Source organism: Periplaneta americana, chromosome 11 (assembly GCF_040183065.1).
Source record: "Periplaneta americana isolate PAMFEO1 chromosome 11, P.americana_PAMFEO1_priV1, whole genome shotgun sequence".
NCBI lineage: Eukaryota > Metazoa > Arthropoda > Insecta > Blattodea > Blattidae > Periplaneta > Periplaneta americana.
In genome coordinates, this window is record NC_091127.1 from 170,830,642 (window position 1) to 170,846,014 (window position 15,373).

Below are 15,373 nucleotides of genomic sequence, written 5' to 3' on the forward strand. Positions count from 1 at the left end.
GCGGGCGTTGTCGTGAAGAAGCACAACTCCTCTCGAAAGCATTCCTCACCTCTTGTTTTGGATGGCTCGCCGTAGTTTTCGTAAAGTCTCACAATAACGATTTGCATTGATCGTAGTGCCTTTTGGCATGAAATCCAGCAAAAGAACACCTTTACGATCCCAAAAGACAGTAGCCATGACTTTTTGTGTTGAGAGAGTCTGTTTGAATTTTCTCGGTTTCTTGGGTGATGAGGGATGATGCCACTGACGTGATTGGCGCTTGGTCTCTGGGGTGTTGTGAGACACCCAGGTCTCATCACCAGTCACAATTTGATCAAGAAAGGCGTCTCCATCTGTGTGATATCGCATCAAGAATGTCAATGCTGAGGCCATTCTCTGAGTTTTGTGTTGGTCAGTCAGTTGCCGTGGAACCCATCGTGCACAGATTTTGTGGTAGCCAAGATGTTGCGACACAATTTCACCAAGCAAAGAACGAGAAATGTCAGGAAAGGCAATATGCAATTCGTCGAGTGATGTGCGCCTGTCTTGCAAGATTCTGTCGTTCACTTTAGTCTTCAGGTCTTCTGTGATGAGTGATGGGCGTCCGGGTCGAGTTTCATCGTGGACATTTGTTCGCCCATTGTTGAACATTTCGCACCATTTTCACACATTTCTTTCATTCATTACAGTATCACCATACACTTCTTTCAATTGCCGGTAAATTTCTGCAGGTTTCAAATGTCGGGCATTCAAAAATCGAATCACACTCCTCACCTCACAGTCGGCAGGATTATCAATCACGTTGTTCATTTTGAAGTAACACAAAATGCACAATGGCGACTTGTTGCAACCAGTACTCACAACATTATGAGAACACATGTTAAGGAAGCCAGTTGACCTTCAAACAAGGAAGGGGAGTCAGCTGCGTGGCGGGTATGCGCAAACGGTCGTTATTTCCTGGATCCCCCTCGCATATACACATAAAAAAAACAAGAGAGAAAAAAGCAGCAAAATCATGAAATGTTAGGTCTCAATTGGGAAGGAAGAGTAAAAAATAGAGCCAGATACTTAAGTTTCATCATCATTGGAAAACAGATATAGCGAAAGATGTTGTATTATGTCATGGCAACAGGGCATACGATTTGTACTTACAGTAGTCATCCATAATATCTGGTGCATCAAGTATTCTGTCTGGAGTTTGCGGAATGTAACGGGAAGAACATTTTACAGATGCTGGAGTCTTGGAATGGCTGTACACAACTTTTAATGGATTGATATAACCCTGAAAAAGAATACACATATCCAAATTAACAATTACTACAATTAAAAATATTAGGCATCAATAAATCTTACATGAACATTCTGGGAACATAATTCTTTAATTTTTTTTTTACTTTGTTACTTAACAATGCTGTATGAACTATTGGGTTATTTACCATCGATGAAATTTGTGATAGTGACACGAGACAGAGGATTCGCCATAGATTATCTGACTTTCGCCTTACCATTGGAGAAAATCTCAGAAAAAACACAACCAGGTAATCATGTGCAAAGTTCTCTGTCTTGCTGGCATACATGAAATCTTTACAATCTGCAGTCTTATTTATTTATTAGTGACAGTATTCCTCTTCAAGTACAAATTGAGAAACAGAGTCTCACCCTTTATGAGAATTTACGAAGGCTCTCTAACAATGATTACTGAAGAACTTATAAACTTAAAACCCAGCATGATTTCATCCAAGGAGTCAGGAAGTTCCAGATGAAATACAATCCACAAACTTCAGGTAAAATAGAGAAACTTCTACATCCAACACATCCACTCTCTTACTTACTTACTGGCTTTTAAGGAACCTGCAGGTTCATTGCTGCCCTCACATAAGCCCGCCATTGGTCCCTATCCTGAGCAAGATTAATCCAGTCTCTATCATCATATCCCACCTCCCTCAAATCCATTTTAATATTATCTTCCCATCTACGTCTCGGCCTCCCTAAAGGTCTTTTTCCCTCCGGCCTCCCAACTAACACTCTATATGCATTTCTGGATTCGCCCATACTTGCTACATGTCCTACCCATCTCAAACGTCTAGATTTAATGTTCCTAATTATGTCAGGTGTAGAATACAATGCGTGCAGTTCTGTGTTGTGTAACTTTCTCCATTCTCCTGTAACTTCAACCCTCTTAGCCCCAAAAATTTTCCTAAGCACCTTATTCTCAAACATACTTAACCTCTGTTCCTCTCTCAAAGTGAGAGTCCAAGTTTCACAACCATACAGAACAACCGGTAATATAACTCTTTTATAAATTCTAACTTTCAGATTTTTCGACAGCAGACGGATGATAAAAGCTTCTCAACCGAATAATAACAGGCATTTCCCATATTCATTCTGTGTTTAATTTCCTCCTGAGTATCATTTATATTTGTTACTGTTGCTCCAAGATATTTGAACTTCTCCACCTCTTCAAAAGATAAATTTCCAATTTTTATATTTCCATTTTGTACAATATTCTCGTCACGGGACATATTCATATACTTTGTCTTTTCGGGATTTACTTCCAAACCTATCCCTTTACTTGCTTCCAGTAAAATTCCCACGTTTTCCCAAATCGTTTGTGGATTTTCTCCTAACATATTCACATCATCCGCATAGACAAGCAGCTGATCTAACCTGTTCAATTCCAAACCCTCTCTGTTATCCTGGACTTTCCTAATGGCATACTCTAGAGCAAAATTAAAAAGTAAAGGTGATAGTACATCTCCTTGCTTTAGCCCTGAGTGAATTGGAAACGCATCTGACAGAAACTGACCTATACAAACTCTGCTGTACGTTTCACTGAGACACATTTTAATTAATCGAACTAGTTTCTTGGGAATACCAAATTCAATAAGAATATCATATAAAACTTCTCTCTTAACCAAGCCATATGCCTTTTTTGAAATCTATGAATAACTGACAAATCCACTCTCATTATCGGAAATTTGATGTAAGGATAATCTAGTAGAGCAAACGGCCATCAAATGCAACACTGACTCTCAAACACTCAAAATGCTGGCACTCGAAACTACACATACACTCAATGCAGAGTCCCTCCTAGATAAAATCATCGATGCAGACGCAGGAATATACAGCAGTACTTTTAGTTTTTATATTTCACTCGGTCCACTAGCAATACATTATGATGGAGAACTACAGTCAATAAACACAGCCCTTAAACAACCCAAGAGTCATAATGACAAATTTAGAAAAGTAGTAATACTCACGGATTCCAAGAGAGGACTACATGCAATCAAATCACCACATCCTGAAAACTACAAAATAAAAGAGATACATACTCTAGTAAAAATACTTCAAGGCCTCTGTAAAGAAATTGTAATCCAGTGGATATCCGCACACTATCAAATTACAGGAACAAAAAAGGTTTCTTGCAAAAAAAAAAAAACCACTAACATTGCACAAACTACTAATCAGGATTTAAAAAAAATCGCGATTTTTTAATTACAATCAAAATCAGAGATTTTTTTTATTTCAATCAATTTTTTTTTTATTTTAATAACTTTGATTATTTTTTAATTGAATTTATTGAAGTAAACAAGACATTGTTAATAAAAATCACACCAACGACCAAGCAGGAGTTAGACTTTTTCCAGTTTTAAGTTAAAAAAAAAAAAAAAACCATACTTGAAACAAATTAAACCAGAAGCTCCACAACTGAATGTTCAACCTATTATACACCAATCACATTCCTAGTTAATTACATGACTGCACCAGCTACAAACTAGCTAAATACAAGGAAAACATCATCGGAAACAACATACTGCAGTCAAGGACAACACAGACCTAGTCACCCACATCAAGGACAAACACAAACCCCACAATTCAACACTAGCATCATTTGACATCACCAATCTATACACTCACTAACATACCCGTACGTGAAGCAATAAAAGTACAAGAACATATGTTAAAAGACAACACACCACAACCACAAATAGATGAAAATTCAGCAAATTACTTTAAAATAGTTTCTTCATCCTGGAATGTATTTAATGGCGCGTACTTATTCAAATATTTGTAAAAAATAAAAAACAATGATTTTTTTTTACTTAAATCAGATTCATTGGGATATAATTGGAGGGCTCCGAGAGATATAGTCATAAGCAGGCTTCAAGACTTTGGACCCGATACAATAAGTTTACTGTGCATGCACTATAGGTTGTTGACTCACTGCAGGTAGATAGAGATGTGTTGAGGTAACAACTTGCTATTTAGAGAAGAGTATGGTAGTATGGGGAAACACACATATACGGACATTCTGAAAGTAAATATACATTACACAATGACAATGTCAAAAGAATGTGAAAAGCATTTATTCTCCTGTCTTTTATAAGCATTTGTGTTTAATTACACACAGTGTTAATGGTGGAAATAAGCATATAGCAATTTTTATTTATTTTTTCATTTATCCTATTTGGTCGTCTTTAGGAAGTACCGAAATGCAATGCACTACAAGATACATTTTCAGTGTCTCAAACGTAAATCTTTTTCGGTTATCTGCCAAAGTTTGTACTGTAGAAAGCTGCACTCTATGTCGCATGACGTGATAGGAGCGAAACGAAAAACCTAATATCATTGCAGTCCCTAAGAGACAGTCCTTTATTCTCGGGTGACTCTACGTCCACTAATTTGCTGTGTATGTTACACAGTGTTCCATATCCGTTATTTTTACCTAAAATTGATTTCCACTTCTGTTTTACACGTTCAGTAACTGGTGTACTTGATGTCTCATTAATTCTCTGCATCATTTTCTAAATTAATTTGAGGGCTTCCGGCATCTCCTGCTCTGACTTCTCTAACAGTGTAATAGTTTCAGACACAGTTTGTATGAAAACCAAATTATTCGTCAGAACCTTCAAATCCAGAGCGTTTTCCTTTGCGTATTTGTTGGCATCCATTCTACAGTACCTCCACCCACTGTACGCTTTACCACTATACTCAGTACGCCGTTATACGGATTTCCCACTGAACTGCTCTACTGGGTCCGAAGTCTCGAAGCCTGGTCATAAGTCACACTGAAATAGTTTTGAGAAATGAGTAAAAAAAAAGTTTGATAAAAATCTGTAAATCATCATATCATATCCTAACTATCGAGATTTCTTGTATGTTATGGCACTTCAGTATGTTGTGAAACATATTCATGAATATAGCACAGAATTTATTATTCCCAACACAGTTTCATAGTGATTGTAATTATGTAACAAACTGTGGCTTGTGATTGTACTGGGTGTTCAGTTCAAAATGTGTCTTGGCTCGCTGTATGCCGTCATGTGGCTAGCTGATGAGCCTAGAGAATTCAGTCTTCCTACACTTCCGCAGCTCAGGTGTATAATCTAAGAGGCAGAGAAGTTGGCTAGCAAGTACGGCGTTCATTCTGAAGAGTACGTGCCGATACGTATGGTAACGCCGGTAGTGGCAGGAATGTGAACTGTTTGGAAATAAGTACTGTCGGGATATGGGGAGAGGGTTAAGACGATTACTTATGTATTTGTTGACATTAACTTCGACGGTCAACATGGACACGGAGCATTTGATTTGTGTTGTGGAATGTTACCGTACGCAACCGATGATAAATACCCTGCGTACGACTTGCCGGCGCAAAACACAGTTCGAAAGAGGTTATGGTAGCACACAGACCGTACAGACCGCCATCTGTTGCTACGACGTTCAAGTTATACCGTACACGTTCTCAAGTTCAGATTGAAGAACGCCTTAAATAATAGGCAACTTCTCTAACATATAAACTGAAACTCGCTTCAAATCGGTGACCCAACAACAGTGACGTCATGACACACTTTGAAATGAACACCCAGTATCTTACTGAGAAGGAGTAAAAATACCTGATGTTATATACCATTAATTTATGATGAAAAATAATATTTTAGCAAACTTAATTATGTCATTTATGATTATTTTCAAGATACAGTAAAGGAACAAATACTTGCAAAAGTGTACTACATGCTACATGCCAATATTAGACAGTTTCAATGGTTGATAAACAAAGCACCTCTAATTGCAGTTGTGTTGTCTTCCTTTCTTTGTGTATAATCAAACAATATATCGTGAGATATCAAAGATGACTGGCACTTGAATCTAAAGCACTAAATCACAAAATTGGATTATGTGATGTGATGAAAACAATAACTTCATATACAACCAGGGTTGCCAGTCATCCTGGATTTTAATGGTGTGTCCTGTGTCCTAGATTGAATTATATTTGTCCCAGTATGACAAAAGAAATTAAAAAAAAAAAACAATTTCTTGGTCATTTGTATAAATTATTTTTAAAATTCCTTAATCATTTTTTCCAAAACCCTGTCCAACCTATGTTCAACATCGTCATCAATGGTGCCTGGAACCTCCTATCGGGTTGTATTGAAATAAAAACGGTAATACTATAGTATGTATTATAGTCGCGATGCTGTTATTCCCGGCGTGACTCCTCCTCTTTGCTTACGTCTTAGGAAGTGAAGGCTCTATAAAGTCTAGATACGTAGTATCGTTCGCCATTTTTGTTCTTTCGTTGCCAAGCTAGAAGACGAGGAATCTATTTGCCACACCGTTAAACATTAACATGTTGTAGCTCCTATGATAATAAATCACACACTGTAATTCAGCAAATAATTGAGCGGTAAATAACGTCCTCGTGTGCTTTCTGCGAACGCCAACGAAAGAGCCAAAATGGCGGGCGATTATATTAAGTATTTATCCAGCCTTAGGAAATGCATAATGTCTTCATCAGCGAATCACACGACGCACACGTTTAAATGTAGCCGACCTGCAACACGATTGGCTGCCGGAAATTAGAGCGACGGGACTATAGAGTATTATACAGTATCTTTATTCTTTAATTTCTTTGGAAGTTGATTTATTATAGGTGGGATTTAAACACTGCATCATGCAATTTTCCTGAATAGATCAGGGTGTAATATGACATTTTTTTTTTTCAGACTTTACCAATAATTCAAAGGTAATTTCTTAATCTAGGAAAAATGTAACAAAATTAAAAGTTTAGGTCCTGTATAATTAGTTGAAATATATAAAACGAATAAAATCAGTTGTATTGCAAATTGAATTAATTCAAATGTGCAATCATGTTAAGGTAGGGCATAGTATCATTGCCGCACTGGATTCCTGATGAGAGAATCTGGCAACCCTGCATACAATTCACTATATGAAGTAATAATAATTGTGTATTTCCTCAATAAAATATGTTAGCCTATATTATAATCACGATATAAAATATACACAAAGCATCTGAATAAAATTAATATATTTAAATAAAATAGCTTTGCATCGCTTGATTAATATTTCAAATTGTGCCAACCTAACAGTTGCAAAATTACTAACTATTATGATATCTGTAACATGCATGTATTCGAGGAAGTGTTGCCAGCAGTGAAGTGAAGCTAACAGCTAGAAAATTCCAGAATTTAAGCAGGTCATCAAGTCAGTGTTGCCATATTTAGCGAGAAGGCGTTAAATCTAGGGAATTTTGAATCAGTCTCAGCGACAAATTTTGTAAAATACGATTAGCGACTTTTCTCCTGATTTTTATGTTCTTCCACTTTTTTCTTTCTTTTAAGTTAAAACATTCAACTGAATGTCATGCACTTCTTAGTTTCAGGAAAAGCATGGGTGCATGACTTAGTAGTCTAATGATTCATACGTAAAAGCACTGATCTAATAATATATATTTGTGATCAGTGATCAGGGGTGAAACATGCTGATTCAAAGATTCTCACGGGCTAGGTCTTTCTCTCAATGCTACTGCTCCAACACCCATAAACGGTGGAACCTTTGATTGACACGTGACGAGTCGTGAGCTCCAGCTAATTCTTGGTTCTTCCCCGCAATGCGGAGATTTTCCACTCCGAACCGACCCGAAGTAATTGAGTTTTGGAATTTTGTGCCGACAGGTCTTGTGAAGCAAATGAGACTGTAGTTTTCGCCGGTTTTAATATATTTAATATATATTTGAAAAGTGTTACAATTTGGCAGAAAGTGTAGTGTCAATGATTATATCAAGTGCAGTGTATTCACAATCAGCTGTTCCCACAGCTTCCACCTCAACATCACAGCCGTCAACAACACAACCAGACTCTGCAGAAGAGGGTGACGCCGAGGAAACGATATTTTTCTCCACATATGTATGTTTTTCTTATTTTTATTTAGTGATATTTTAATATTAATTTTTAGCGACATTTCTGGGGATTTTTTTAACAAACTTTGGACAGATTTAGCTACTTTTTGTTGATAAGTTAGTGAGATTGTAGGGCGATATGTTGGCAACAGTGCATCAAGTAATGGGGAAAAAATGTTGAAGCTGCAATCTATAGTCGCGACACTGTTATTCCCGGCGTGACTCCTCCTCTTTGCTTACGTCTTAGGAAGTGAAGGCTCTATAAAGTCTAGGTAGGTAGTATCGTTCGCCATTTTTGTTCTTTCGTTGCCAAGCTACTAGACGAGGAATCTATTTGCCACATCGTTAAACATTATCATGTCGCAGCTCCTATGATAATAAATCAAATGCACTGTAATTCAGCAAATAATTGAGCGGCAAATAACGTCCTCGTGTGCTTTCTGCGAATGCCAATGGCGGGCGATTGTATTAAGTATTTATCGAGCCTTAGGAAATGCATAACGTCATCATCAGCGAATCACAAGACGCACACGTTTAAATGTAGCCGATCTGTAACGTGATTGGCTGCCGGAAATAAGAGCGACGGGACTATAGTACCTCATGTTACATTGTACTCACTATACAACTGCTACACACATTGCAACATATCCATATAACTTACATCTGGCGCTCCTGGTGCTTTATTCTTGAATGCTAGAATCCTCATATTTTGCACATCTCCTCCATGAAGATTTTCTGCCATAATTCGTTGCATTTCCTTCTGTGAAGGGCTGGTCATTTCATCATCTGGTTGCTGATCCTGATTCACCTGTTTAAAATTGTGTATCCATATAAATCTCAATAATAATGAGTGAAACATAGGCACACAGGTAAAAATAGACATTAAAATATACGTGGAAATTTACACAATTATAATAGGACAATGTCAATGAATTTACCTTATTCTCTGATGTTCCAGAATGTAATGAGAAATCATGAAACTTTCCTTTCCAATAGACAGAAAAATGGTTTGTTAAAATGACCGATAACACATGAATTAACACAGATATATATACAATTGAACTGTGTGTAGGACATGCACACAAAATAGAGAAGGTATCACAATACAGCACCATACTGCTTAACTCTCTCTATTACAAAGCACAAAATCTAATTAATTGCATGTATCGGTTATATGGAACTTCCGGCTCTCAAGTCATACTTTCCTAAAGCATGCATTTTTTTTACTACCGGTACCGAAAGATTAAGTGAAAGTTTTTCACTGAATGCTTTATATGACAAGTTAAACATTTCATACATCAAATATTCAGATGTATGAGGTCTCGCCCACCTAATTGAATATTACACGACTAATATGAATTAGCCTATTGTATTATTACTATTAAATACGAGAAAAATTCGTACCAGCACCGGGAATCGAACCCAGGACCTCTCAGCTCTGCACGCTGAGCGCTCTTACCAACTGAACCATGCCGGGACACGATCCACGGCACTGGCCGAACCCCTCTCGTAATGTTATTTTACGGCATTTTTCTCGTATTTAATAATAATTAAACATTTCACTTCTATAAAGGCTCATGGTGTCTTCACACTAAATTCAGAGAAATAAATAACGAACGGCCACTTAATGAAGACAGATCTACTACACTACATACGTCGTGTATAACAGTACAACAGTTATACAGCTACGTCATAGTTTCGTCATTATTTCATTACGAAAGGCAGGCCTAATAGAATATCTGAGGTTCTCTACTGCATCCGATAGTGTGCACTAGTGTGCCGCGCTAAGTATTGATAGTACAACTGGGCCTGATTGATTACTATGCTATATTTTGGTCAAAGGGTACAGCTACAGCAATATTATTCTAATTATTTTGTGCTCTTTGGTTTGTTCTTCTGTGGTTACAAGGCAGCCATCATCATAAAATGACAATCGATACAATCAGCTGTTAGAGGGGCGGCCATTTTTTCCTCTATGTATACAACACTTAAAAAAGGGGTTTCGTGTATATAACTACTGCAAAGTAATCCCCATGTATAGTTACAGGCTGTTTATACATCCATTACTTATGCAGTGTTTATTAGTAATGTTTTCTGTCCCAACTCTGCGTAAGTCTTGTATAAAACCTACACACGGTTTATTAGTAAGACATTACTTTGACTTTGGTACATCAAACTCAGCAGGGACTGAAGGACGAATGTAATTTTCAGCAGTAACCTGACATTATGGCACGTTTTCCATTATTGAAAGATTGATACAAAATTCGTTGGTAATTCGAAAGAAGTACTAGAGTAAGATTTTGGAACGCAACCAAATGAAATACAATATAATTAAAAGTAAGTAGATAATTACAATATGATCATGATTTTTTTTTTCCTAACAAATAACTCTTGATTTGTCTCAAGTATGCAACACATTCCTACCTTATAATGTCCCAAGTCAAAATTAGTTGTATTTCGATTTGGAATGAATCTATCACCTCCATTCGGTGTTTTTGATCCTTTAGCAGAGGAAGGCGTTGTAGAATTTGTGCTGGAACCTGTTGAGTGACAAAAGAGTAAATTTTTTTCTTAATCATATAATGTGATAAATTACATTCCAACATTTGGAGAGGCTACCTTAAATAGTGTTTACAGTAACACTGGCAACCATTACGGCAAGCAAGTGTAATCCACGACTTTTATATTACTTCAAAATCAGTGAAGATACAAATCAACTTCGTCATAACATTAATTTATACGACACCTCATCTGCATCATCAAATATTCTGTGGAAGCATAATTCCTCATAATGCATGTGCTTTACTGCCTTGTTTAAAATTATATACATAAGGAGCGGATTCCTATGTAATTAAATATTCTTTTTGTGTGTGATAAAACACAATCAACAAAGTTAAAAATTCCGAACATGAAGTTTCAAGTTTAAAACCCGAATTTTATTTCACATAAAAACACATATTTTCACAGAAAAATTATGTAAATAGATATTTTCAGGAAATCTATTATAAACACATAAATCTTACAGTTTTTTTACTTAAATAATTTTTTACAAGAACTTTTAAATATTTTAAAACTAAATCAATTATATCACTCAGAAGTACTTTATCTTTTTTTAAGAATTCTTGGTTGCTTCGTGTTTCTAAGCGCTGTGTGGTGTATCCGTGATCCATTTTTGTAGTATCTGAGAACTGCTAGGCAGCATATCAGTGTTATTATCTATACTAATAATAAATCTGTAGCCGAAATTTTTCTGGTAATTTTCGATTTTCCAAAAATAATTGGTCCTAACATATATAATTAACCACCCTGAAACCGAAAATCGCTTTTTTGAAATTTTTGTTTGTATGTCTGTCTGTATGTTTGTTACCTTTTCACGCGATAATGGCTGAACAGATTTATATGAAAATTGGAATATAAATTAAGTTCGTTGTAACTTAGATTTTAGGCTATATGACATTCAAAATACTTTATTTAAAAGGGGAGTTATAAGGGGGCCTGAATTAAATAGATCGAAATATCTCGCTTATTATTGATTTTTGTGAAAAATGTTACATAACAAAAGTTTCTTTAAAAATGATTTCCGATATGTTGTATTCTTGACAAAATTTTGATAGGACTGATATTTAATGAGATAAATGAGTTTTAAAATTAAAATAACGCCACCTAAGACGGTGCAATGAAATAACAAATGATTTCGTCTATAAGAGGCCTTGGACAACAACAATCGAAACAGGGGCCTTGGACATTAACAATCGAAAGCTATTAAACATAGCCTACAGAGAATGTTTCTGTGTTTGTATGAAGTAATATCAGAAGATAAATTAACCGATTTGTATAATTAATTATTATTTCACCATTGGAAAGTGTAGTTTCTCTAGATGGATATAATGCTATAATGTTATTACAGTAACGTCTGAGTAAATCGAGGACAGATAAGATTGAAATAGCTTCTTATGCACAGAAAATGTGGTAGGCTATTTTGTACATTCGTTTTCTGTATTTCTTAAAATAATATTTATGTACACTCATTTTAATCTCCGAGAATTAACGAACAACGAGAGTGTATTGATTTAGTATGCAGTAATAGTACGTTAGCTTAGCAATCCATTATTTTATAATTCAAATTTTAACTATGCTCAATTGAATCGTGTTAAAGTATATAAAATATATATGCAATAAATGCAATGCAAAAAAATGGGTAATGAGCGAAGCAGATTATCTTGCGCTGTTGTAAAAGTTGTTCCCTGGATCAAACGTCCTATTTTAATTATGTAATTACTTTATATTTATTTCTAACAGGTGCAGCGGAGCGCACAGGTACGGCTGGTAGAGAATAAATTAACATGGGCAAGGAGGAGAGATCTTGCAACACATAATTAGGAATGTTTATTGTTGCTGAAGATAATTTCATTCCGCGCTTTGTTTGTGAAACACAACAGATAAGAGCTCGGTTATAAACATTATTTAATTTAAACAAATCTTTCGCCTCTCGCTCATGTCCATCAAGTAAGGCAATATATCTTGTTGTCATTCCCTGTTATCGGGCTTCGTCAATCGATATCCTTCAAGATATACTGAAAGATGGTTATTTAAAAACGATTTGGCTTTCATATTAGCAAATCTAAGCTTTTTATGTGACACCATAAAAAAAACTCGAAACATCCAAAAATCTGTTGTCTGAAACAGGGAGGTGCGTGCCGTGGAAATTAAACTAGACTCGCTACCAGGTTCAGAAGCATAATTACTAAGGCACAAATTCCAGAATGTGTTTGGAAAAAACAGTGGATATAAAAAAATGTGTAAAGTTGCTCAAGTATTGGAGGGTGTGCCTGTAGGTGAAATTGACGGTGTACGTGTTTGTGACATTCCTCTCTTTAAATATGCACGTCTGACGTCCTGTGATGTGGAAAGATCGTTTTAACAGTATAAGTCGTTGTTCAGAGATAATGGGCATGCATTTGTGATGGAGAATTTGTAGATGACCTTTGTTGTTCACTGCAATTCTCGGCCAACTACTAGAACTCAAGTGTGGTTGGTGAGTACCTAGTAACATTTTTTTTTTCAAGCTAAGTAAGGTATTTTTGTCATATTTAAAATAAATATATATTTTTTTTTATTTTTAGCAAATATGTTCGTACTTTTTAGCACATAAAAAATAAATACATTTAAATTTTTTAGCACATAAAAATCCGCTCCCTAGATATACACAACTGCAGCTACTGTACCTCATACATAACATTGTCATTCTTTATTTCCAATGTAATTTTCCAAGAACGACGGTATTTTAAGAATTCAACACACACTTGTCCTTGGAAAGTAGTATTTGCATATCCAGATACGTTTCCTATCCTCACCCCTTTCACTGACATATAGCACCTGCGAAATTGTGACGAAAATTATGGACATACATGATGTAATATAATTTAGAAAGTGCACACTGGGCAGGCAGCAACGAAAATAACTGATTATTGTACTTCTGAATACAGCTGTCTATCAACTAAAAATTTTGACTGGTTAATCAGATGTCTTTAATCGATTAATCGACTGGTTAATCGAATATTACTCGATTTTAAAGTCTTTGTAAGTCTGAACAAAAACACCTATGCTTATATTGCAGACCATGACGACTGCAGCAGCAACAACATACCTGGAGATTTCTTTGGCGTTTTTGATGGTGTCTTCTTTGTTCCAGCATTCTCTGCAGACAGATTACGTTTGCTTGGTGTTCTTGAAAGACTTCCATTAAATGAGGCAGACGTTTTCTTTGAGATGTTGAGACTAGTATTGCTAAATAACAGTAATAATAATAATAATAATAATAATAATAATAATAATAATAATAATAACAACACTAATCATAACTACATTAAGTTAATTTACATTATTTCACATGAAATGAAATAAAAATATGAAAACTGAAGTTCCATTTGTAGTATGTTTTACACATAATATACAAAATCACAAAGGAAAAAGCAAGAATGACAGAATAATCTCTTTTGCAACATACAGTACTGAAAAATAGCTGTATACCTAGCTTATGATTGCAACTTTTTTAATTTCAAAATGTTATAAAATATACCAACAATTGTGCTATTGTAGCACCACATGAATAACACCGTACCACTAATACGTAAAGTGATCTCAAAAAAAAAAATGACCGGCTGGAATTTTCTAGTCTCAGTAAAGCGATTTGCACGTGCGTGCACAGAAAGGTCTGTGCTGAGTTTATAAGAGTATATGTTTTTAAATGGTTATGTCTTAATAGTTTCACCAGAGAATGGTGGACAGCAAAAAAGGGCACATTCTTAGACAATTTTGGGTGAAGCTAGTGCCGAGGTAGTTTCGGTCATTCCGAAAGTGAAAATCGTTGAATTTACGAGGAAATTTTTGTGAAAATGCAGTTGATCGTGTAGGCATATAACAAAAACCTAAACTAACCAAACCTAACCCGCCATTGATTCGTACCGGTATATGCAGAGTACGAAGAGTACTTCAGCGCTAGTAAGTCGAATTGTCATCAGACAATGCCTCCTTCAGTGTAGCTTTCCTCAAACTTCGGTATCGCCCCACATTACAATTCCTCCGCCTCATATTACTTAAATAATTCCAACTGACCCACTAACCTTGTCTAATGTCACTTCGCTATCCCCTCATTTAACACATCTAACCCATAAAGAAACTTAAATCAGAGATCAGTTCCGTGTGTGATGTAGGGCGATGTCGAAGATTGACCATAATTTCTTCCATATTGAACCATAAAATTACGTACCTCGAATTTGAAGCTTCTAAACACTTCTTCTGCCATCGCGGTATTGGACCCTTGGTTATTGGTTCATCCATTCGAACACAATTCTTTAATTCATTGGCAAAAGCAAACTGCGACATCATATAATGCAAACTGAAAGAAATATGAACCACATATACAACATTTAAAAAAACAGCGGTTTTTCCAGTATTTACAATAATGAAGAAATGTGCACGATGTGCAGAGACTACTTCCAATAATTTTTGTGTCACGGTTACCTTAAATCATGCAAACAAACTCTTCACACTTCGTCGTCTCTAGGATTCCACAATTTGTATTAGCTTAAACTTAAATTCAAGAAGTCTCAAGGAGATTTAATTTCAAATTCAATGGCCCATCCGACTGTACCGTTGAGACAGAAGACGGTTAAATTACATGACCAACATAACAAT

General features: G+C 35.8%; 1 protein-coding gene across 2 annotated transcripts in view; it reads right to left on the reverse strand.

The window, feature by feature from the left end:
* fzy (cell division cycle 20 protein fzy) overlaps positions 1-15,356 on the reverse strand; it is a 33,613-nt gene extending 18,257 nt beyond the window's left edge. Inside the window, exons 1-7 of one of the 2 annotated variants that reach the window (XM_069840474.1) lie at positions 15,200-15,356; positions 14,946-15,074; positions 13,824-13,963; positions 10,601-10,716; positions 8,838-8,984; positions 3,240-3,287; positions 1,132-1,261 (exon numbers count right to left, since the gene is read on the reverse strand). In XM_069840474.1, coding sequence (XP_069696575.1) covers positions 1,132-1,261; positions 3,240-3,287; positions 8,838-8,984; positions 10,601-10,716; positions 13,824-13,963; positions 14,946-15,064 — 700 coding nt within the window. In that variant the 5' untranslated portion in view covers positions 15,065-15,074; positions 15,200-15,356. The remainder of the gene's footprint in view (positions 1-1,131; positions 1,262-3,239; positions 3,288-8,837; positions 8,985-10,600; positions 10,717-13,823; positions 13,964-14,945; positions 15,075-15,199) is intronic. The other variant, XM_069840475.1, reaches the window with a different exon arrangement.
* Between the last annotated feature and the right edge of the window lie 17 nt (positions 15,357-15,373).